Below are 8,616 nucleotides of genomic sequence, written 5' to 3'. Positions count from 1 at the left end.
CATCTTTCTCGCACTAATCGAAACACATCACATGACCGCTCGTTTACCTCGCAAACCGGAGCGCAAGCCCGAGCCAGGCCCGAGCCCACGTACAATGATAGAAATTAAGCCCGAACCCGACCGAACCCGTCGGGTCCCATCGGGTTCGGGCAAAGATCTTCAGCTCTATGCTAATGTACTTCCATTAATGCCAACAAGGTGTTCAAGTCTATGCAAAAGAATGTTGTGGTCAATTGTGTCAAACGCAGCACTAAGATCCAATAAAACTAATAGAGAGATACAACCACGATCAGATGATAAGAGCAGGTCATTTGTAACTCTAAGGAAAGCAGTCCCAGTACTATGATACGGTCTAAATTCTGACTGGAAATCCTCGCATATACCATTTTTCTCTAAAAATTAATATAAGGTGTCCATAACAGTGTTAAACATGCCACTTCCTGTTGCCATTAGGTGGCGCTATGACTATAATTGATTACGGGCATGTTGATGTGTTCAGGACAGGACTCTTTTATTTAACTAAATTTGGGGCAAATTGGACAGTGTATGCATGAATTACAGTAACTTCCTAATTCACTGCAGTAATATTATGCTTTAACATTTAGCTAAGTGTTGCTAACATGTTTAAGTATGTTTCTAGCATGCTGCCAGTGTATTCATCACTTGCTGGCACTTTTTAATATGTTGCTAGGAGTCCATAACATTGTTACACATGACACTTCTTGTTACCAACAGGTGGCACTATGACTATAACCGAATATGGGCATGTTGATGTGTTCAGTACAGGAGTCTTGTCAAATGCAACTTCCTTATTCAATGCAAAAGTTGCATGCTTTAGCACTTAACTAAGTGTTGCTACCATGTTTTATTATGCTTCTAGAATTTTGCCAGCCTATTAATGATTAATGATTAATTGTTTACTTCTCTCCAGGTTTCCAATGTTGAGTTCACCTGGACCTGATGTATTTATTTATTTATAAAAATGATGAAATGAAATGAAACTGAAAACCATGATGTTTACATGTGACAACTGTAATTAATGTTGTTCTTTATTATTTATGATCTTTATTTTTGTGTCCTTGTTATGCTTGTGTGTGTCAAAATGTTTTATGTAATGCTTGTTGCTTCGCTTTGGCATTATATATTTGTGTGATTGTTTGTGTTCTTTTTATATCCACATATTTCTTTTGCAATTTAAATCTAGATTAAAGACCCATCTCTTTAACCTGGCTTACACATAAAATACTAATATGCTTTTAATATCCAAATTCATTAAAGGATTTTTTTAGGCTGCATTAATTAGGTAAACCGGAAATGGGAACACTTCCCATACAACCCGATGTACTTACTACATCATTAGAAGAATGGCATCTACGCTAATATTAGTCTGTTTCTCTCTTATTCCTAGGTCACCGTAGCCACCATATCCAGTCTGTATCCAGATCAGAGGGTCACTGCAGTCACCCGGATCCAGTCCGTATCCAGACCAGATGGTGGATCAGCACCTAGAAAGGACCTCTACATCCCTGAAAGACAGCGGAGACCAGGACAACTAGAGCCCCAGATACAGATCCCCTGTCTCAGATGACCACCAGGACAAGACCACAGGAAACAGATGATTCTTCTGCACAATCTGACTTTGCTGCAGCCTGGAATTGAACTACTGGTTTCATCTGGTCAGAGGAGAACTGGCCCCCCAACTGAGCCTGGCTTCTCCCAAGGTTTTTTTCCCATTCTTTCACCGATGGAGTTTTGGTTCCTTGCCGCTGTGGCCTCTGGCTTGCTTAGTTGGGGACACTTCATCTACAGCGATATTGTTGACTTGATTGCAAATAAATGCACAGACACTATTTAAACTGAACACACTGTAAAACCGAACAGTGAAATTAATCAAATTAAATTAGTTAATTGCACTCAAATAATAACGAAAGTTCATTGGACTTAATTTAAATAAGTTCTGTTAACTCAAAAATTTGTTGTAGTGAGGTGAACTTAAAATGATTGTGTTTTCTAGTTCCCAGCATGCTTTGCTTCAGAAAACAAGGAAAATAAATGTAGAAATTAAGTGTTATTTTGTGTGTTTTTACACAAGATTAACATAGAGGGACATAAGTTAATACATAAATGTTGTGTTATATTAGATTTTACAAAAGTTTATGTTATGTTGGATTTGTAGTGTTAACGTTGTGGTGAAGAGTAGAGACTGTGGTTAGACTGAGGATGGACAGCAAAAGCCTAATTTTGAGTGTATTTCCCACATTATAGGGGTTGAAAAATAGATAAAATTATGAGTGAATTACTCCCTAATTATAAGTTCAGATAACTCTGAGATAATTTAAGGCAACTGGAATTAAATTTTTTAAGTTTATGTAAACTTAAAACATTTAAAAACATCACTTAAATGTTTTTGTGTAATCTGTTACAAAATATTTTTTGAGTTCTGTGAACTTATCAGGGTTTACAGTGCAGAGATGACATCACTGATTTCAATGATGAACTGCCTTTAACTGTCATTTTGCATTATTGACCCACTATTTTCCTAATGAATATTGTTTAGTTGCTTTAACGCCATTCAGCCAATCTCCAGGTCTGGTGGTAGCATTTTTAGCTTAGCTTAGCACAGATCATTGAATCTGGTTAGACTGTTACCAACTTGCTCAAAGAGTTTCTATATTTTTCTTAATTTACTCTTCTGTAGTTACATTGTGTACTAAGACCGACGGAAAATGAAAAGTTGTGATTTTCTAGGCCGATATAGCTAGGAACTATACTCTCATTCCAGCATAATAATCAAAGAACTTTTCTGCCAGACAATGGGTGCAGCATGCGCAGTGATATTACGCAGTGCCTGAAAATAGTCCCCAGCTAGTTTTTGTAGTTGCAGCAATAGCAGAATTGGAAAATGAGCCTATTTTTTATATTTTTTTTTAAAGTGGAGTGTTCCTTTAACAAACTCAGTCCTTTAGCTGTATCAGAGATTTGGTTATCACTGACCTACTTTGTATGGGTATTTCTCAAAATATCTTATGCGTGTGTGTATGAGATTTTCAGTTCAAATCAAGGTGAAAACATTGCAGACTGATGGCCCACTTTGGTTGGTCAGGCACGGGTGTGGAAATAAGGTGCAGTAAAACTTTAATGAGAGCCTTTCATCTTTCAAATGCCCTTTTCTCTTCCACTGACCTGTATCCTCAACTCTTCCACCCCAGTGTGATAAAAGCTAGCCCATCACTTGATGGCCTTATTTTTCTCCAAAAACCAACTCAAAAGTATAAAATCTGGTTAATAGCAACCATCTGGCTTTAACTGGCAAAAAAATCCTCTCAATAGAGAGCCTGTGAGCTCTGAAATGTTTTGTAGTGTGCGTTGTATGAAAGTAAGTATACATATGCTTTTAAATGCCTCTGACATAGTTTCACGTTACATCAGTCACAGACATAGAGACTGTGGGAGGTAGGGAGGTGGAAAGTGAGGGAGAGGGAGACGGGGGTGGTTTGGGGGTTGGATGGTCTTTAGCAATACAAAAGATCACTGCTTTTCATCCCTTTGTGTTGACAGTAGTGATCCATTTGAATAAGCCCCTGCATTAAATGCTGCAATAATCATGCGAACAAATCTCAAACATGCCAACTCTCTTTTGTTTTGTATCTGTTGTGAATAATAATAATTATTATTATTATTTGTTCATTTATACGGAGAAAATGAAATTCATTTATATGGAGAAAGCAAAATTGTTAGTAATTGTTAATTGTTAGTTATTTTATATATATATATATATATATATATATATATATATATATATATATATATATATATATATATATATATATATATATGAATGCATAAACAAACCATGTAGTTTACTTCATAATTACTTTTAATTTAGGGCTTTTAAGGCTTGGCTTTTTCACTGTGTTGTTTACTGTTTGAGGGCACTGGGAGTGGTGCTTACAGTTGTACATTCTAATGAGGTCACACCCTGGACACCCACCCTACCCAATGTGCCATGACTGACACATATTTTCCTGCCCCTTTACTACAGCCCACCAACAATAGCAGGGCTGCAGAGGAGCTATCCTTGGTACTGATAGCTGGAAACAGTGTGAGTAAGTGCATGTGAGGGGGAGAGAGGAGGAGGGTGGAGGCGTGTTCTTTGTGTTGTGCAGCCCGAGTTAATCTGCTGTGGCATCCACTCAGAGAGGAGCCTTACATCTGAGAACAGCACTGCTGTGAGGTGCCCAGCACAGCCCCTGCTCAATTATGTCCTTAAACAACACAAAAAAGGGATTATTTTCCAAATTTCTTCTCCTGAGCCTCTGTGGTTCATCTTGGAAGACTCAAGGAGCTTTATGCTTTCTGCTGTAGTAAGACTTTTAAAAGTGCATGTTGATGGCAATTAGAAAGGATGTTTTTCTCAGGTTGCTTTCAAAATGTTGTTGCACTCTAGCAGGTGTAGCATATACAGATGAAGAGGAAAATATATTTTAGGCTAGATTTGTGTGCATACCCAGGGGGTTAAGGTTCTTCAGCTAAAAGGAGCTGCAGACAACAACTGCTTTTATGCACCTGAAGTTTTGGAATTCAAGTTTATGGACCAGGGCTTGACTTGAAATGGCTTGAAACGTCCTATTGGACTGGAGTTGGAATCTCGTGAAATCAGTACCTGATGCTTTTTGAAGTCTAATGGAGCTACCTGAAATGGGTGGCATTGTAGACTGCCGGGACCTAGTTCCTCTGTAAGTACAAAACTCAAATGAGCTCTCACCCCTTTCTTGAAACTTTACAATTATCTTTATTTTACATATTTATGATTTGAGATGTAAATTTCTGCATAAGTGTTCTCTTTTTATTTGAAACTACAGCTGCATTTTCACACACACAAGCAGACTTAAAATTTCACACTGGCCTCGACACTTTTCTTTGAAGATGGTGTCTCCATCTGTCTGTTACCTAGAAACATGTATTGTGTTTAGTTTGGATAATACAGTCATCTCTCCTCATAGGGTCAGGTGTTGCAAATACTGTCAAGTAAATAGGGAGGATAAGATGAGATGTTGGTAGAATATGCTAGAGAATCTACCTAGTGAAATTACTGGATTAATGAGTGTATCTGATGCTTACAAACAAGCCATTTCACGCTATCAGAAGTGTGGTGTATAATAGCATCATGCACAGATGCACAAAAAGTACAAATATCCTTAAAACAAGATTAAATTTCCTGTGAATAATAGAAATTTTTGAAAATTGTTTACAAAGAATATATTACATTTGATTCTTTCTTTCTTTTTTTGTGTTGTTAGCATAAACCTCACTGAATTGTGTTAAACAAGAATTGCAACATATGCAAAAGTCCTACTGACTAACTCAGCAAGGTCATGTGACATTGAACAGGTTCAAATGCAATAAGACGTAAGTGAATATGAACTGAATACAACTGCAAATCTGCTGTGAAAACAAGTTTCTCAAAGGTCAACTGTAGATGATGCAGAGGATGCTGGACAACAGTGGTGGGTCTCTGAGCTGGAAGTGCATTACCTTTTTGAGCACTTACCCCCCCACAAACACACACACCCTCCCTCCTCACACATAAATACAGCCCCACATTAACAAGCATGCCCACATTCTTGGATCACTCTGAAAATACTGACCTACATAAAACAGAGTGCTGTCTCCTCTCCTCCTCTTAGACCTCTGCAGATGTACACTGCGTTAGACTATACACACTCTGCCTTTCTGCATTAATATAATTTATTTGCACTCCGCACCCCACACACAAACACATCCTGTAGAAAATATCTATACTCAAGCTCAGTAAATAATCAGACAACGTGTTGCATCTCACTAAATGCAGCCCATTACTCTACTAACATACATTCGTTCACTGTATGCTTCATAATCCAGGCTGATGAATGCACTGTCCTTTTTTTCACAAGAAAAAGGCGGTTAATAATGCTACAGACGACTCCAACTAATAAACAGTTTCTTTGTATGTGTGCTCCTGAGGCTTAACCATTTCTTTATGTTTGCTGATGGTGGGAGCATTTACTTGACACAGAATCCTTGTTTACACAATAATCCATTAAAATGGTACTGCATATGAAATCAGCTGTTCTAAGCATCTATCTATCTATCTATCTATCTATCTATCTATCTATCTATCTATCTATCTATCTATCTATCTATCTATCTATCTATCTATCTATCTGTACGTCCATCTGTCTGTCTGTCCGTTGTCTGTCCATCCACCCACCTACCCACCAACACATCCATCCATCCATCTGTCTATCTTTTAAAAGCAATATGACTATAATAAAAATAATTCAAATGATTACAATTATAATTTGAATTTTATTTGCAGAATACCCTGTTGGAATACCTGTCAGCAATGATTAGCTCAAAAGAGGAGGATTCACAAAAATTTCTGCAATATGTTGAAGACTATGGACTAAGAGCATATAACAGATTGGTCTCACAGAACATCAGCCACGAGTGTAATGAGAAAAACTGGATTAAGTTTCAGGGGAAAATCGAAACGAAGCAAAAACAGGAAGAAGCCATTATAAGGTAAGAATGAAAATATTTTAGCAATGGATGAAAAATAAAATAAAATAAAATAAAATGCACATATTGCAAACACCCTAATTTAAGACTGTGGAGATAGGGATGCTTACTCAACTCACTCAAGCTGACATAAAGCATTATGAGCATTAACTCATTGGCACACACTCCTAACTAAATTTATGTAAATGACAGCCACAAAAAGAAACAAACCTTAATATTGTTACCCATGATGATCCCTCACAATGAATATATCTGTAAAAAAAATTTAGATGGAGTTTGGGCATGTTCATAATGTCTTTCATTCTTGTGACTTGAAAGGTGATGTGCAAGACACATTACCAAATAATTTTTTGAATAATGTTTCAGTTTCATACTAGTTATTAGTTTTTCATCTTAATGTAAATTTAAGACATAGAAAAGTGATTGCAGTCGTAAGCACAGGCTTCAGATGGATTTTTACACTTTTTAAACCATTGGCCTTGCTAACATAAATGCAGCTGTAATTGTGTCAGTGGGCAATTTACTGTTGAGTGCTGCCCCTGACCCATTGACATAGATTGTATTGATCACATTTGCCACAGTCTTCTAAGTGCATTTAAAACTAAATAGCCTCAGATAACCTTTTCATGCAAATAGCTCAGGCCTCACCGTCCTTCGGATGAGACGTTAAACCGAGGTCCTGATCATTAAAAATCCCAGGATGTCTTTCGAAAAGAGTAGAGGTTTGACCTCGGCATCCTGGCTAAATTCGCCCATTGGCCTCCGACCATCATGGCCTCCTAACAATCCCCATATCTGCTGATTGGCTTCATCACTCTGTCTCCTCTCCACCAGTAAGCTGGTGTGTGGTGGGCGTTCTGGCGCACTATGGCTGCCGTCGCATCATCCAGGTGGATGCTGCACACTGGTGGTGGATGAGGAGATACCCCCCTGACTATGTAAGCGCTTTGAGTGCCTAGAAAAGCGCTATATAAATGTAATGAATTATTATTATTATTATTATTATTATTATTATTATTATTATTATTATTATTATTATTATTATTATTATTATTATAGCATTTAATTTTTTTTTTTTGTAATTTTTTTTTGCATCTTTGAATGATTTATGCGTAAAAACACTATAGAACCTAATGTACCTAGATGAGATTGGTTCAGACTTTTTAATACTTTACAGCTGTTTATAATAAATGTGATGAAGTGAAGCAATTTATTGTGGTTTTCATCCAAACAAATATGGTCATGGCAATATTTTATTAATATTTTTTGATTAAGCAAGAAATGTACCCAAAAGAGCTTAGGTGTCCCACATTAGTTAATGTCCCAGATTACCATTTACTTTTAGGTCATCTTAACATCTTTGGACAAAATGATCACTGAATCTTCATTATGCTATCTATAACTGTTGATGTCTGCTCCCAGTTAAAATCTCCTATATAAGATGCAGTTGATTTTCCATCAGCACTACACACAATATAGCAGATAGCAGTGTTTGATTAACAGTCTTCAGTGAGATCCTGATTTACATAAGACACTTCACGGTTGCACTTTACTTGAAGCTGAAGAGTTTTCACCAAAATATTACCATAAGTAACTTTCTTGACTGTAAAGGGTGCAGAAGAGTATTTATTCTGTGCTATTGGTCTACTTCTAGTCTGCTTATCAGCTGTTGCTGATATAAAATATTCATACTCAGAGTGGCTGGAAGATGATGGCTAGAAAAAAAAAAATAGCTGGATTTTTCATGAGGCGTATAAGTGGGTCAATGAGACGACCCATTTTTACAGGAACTGATTGGAAGAGAGAGAGAAAAAAATCTGGTTGAAAGAGATTAAGTGTGAAGAGTGTGCTAGCAGGAGTTGTGTTCTGCCTGGTGACAGCTGGAGCAGTCACCGACCAATCCGATTGCTTCCACGTGCTCATCCCTCTTGAGTGAGGCGGGTCTTCTTTCATTCTCTGCCATTCTGTTGGAGCTTTTACTATCTCTGGGAGTGCACAGAAACTTTGTCCATACACAGCCTCACATGCTCATTTGGTTACAGCAACTATGCTGTG

At 37.3% G+C, this 8,616-nt stretch overlaps 1 protein-coding gene across 1 annotated transcript in view; it reads left to right on the top strand.

The window, feature by feature from the left end:
• Window positions 1–4,142: 4,142 nt before the first annotated feature.
• Window positions 4,143–8,616, top strand: part of nyap2b (neuronal tyrosine-phosphorylated phosphoinositide-3-kinase adaptor 2b) — a 121,951-nt gene continuing 117,477 nt past the window's right edge. The window contains exons 1-2 of the mRNA XM_026252492.1: window positions 4,143–4,736; window positions 6,359–6,564. Of these exons, the coding sequence (XP_026108277.1) occupies window positions 6,386–6,564 (179 nt within the window). The 5' untranslated portion in view covers window positions 4,143–4,736; window positions 6,359–6,385. The remainder of the gene's footprint in view (window positions 4,737–6,358; window positions 6,565–8,616) is intronic.

Source organism: Carassius auratus, unplaced genomic scaffold (genome assembly GCF_003368295.1).
Source record: "Carassius auratus strain Wakin unplaced genomic scaffold, ASM336829v1 scaf_tig00030707, whole genome shotgun sequence".
Lineage (NCBI taxonomy): Eukaryota > Metazoa > Chordata > Actinopteri > Cypriniformes > Cyprinidae > Carassius > Carassius auratus.
Note: the sequence above shows the minus strand (reverse complement) of the source record. Positions and strands in the feature narration are given on the sequence as shown.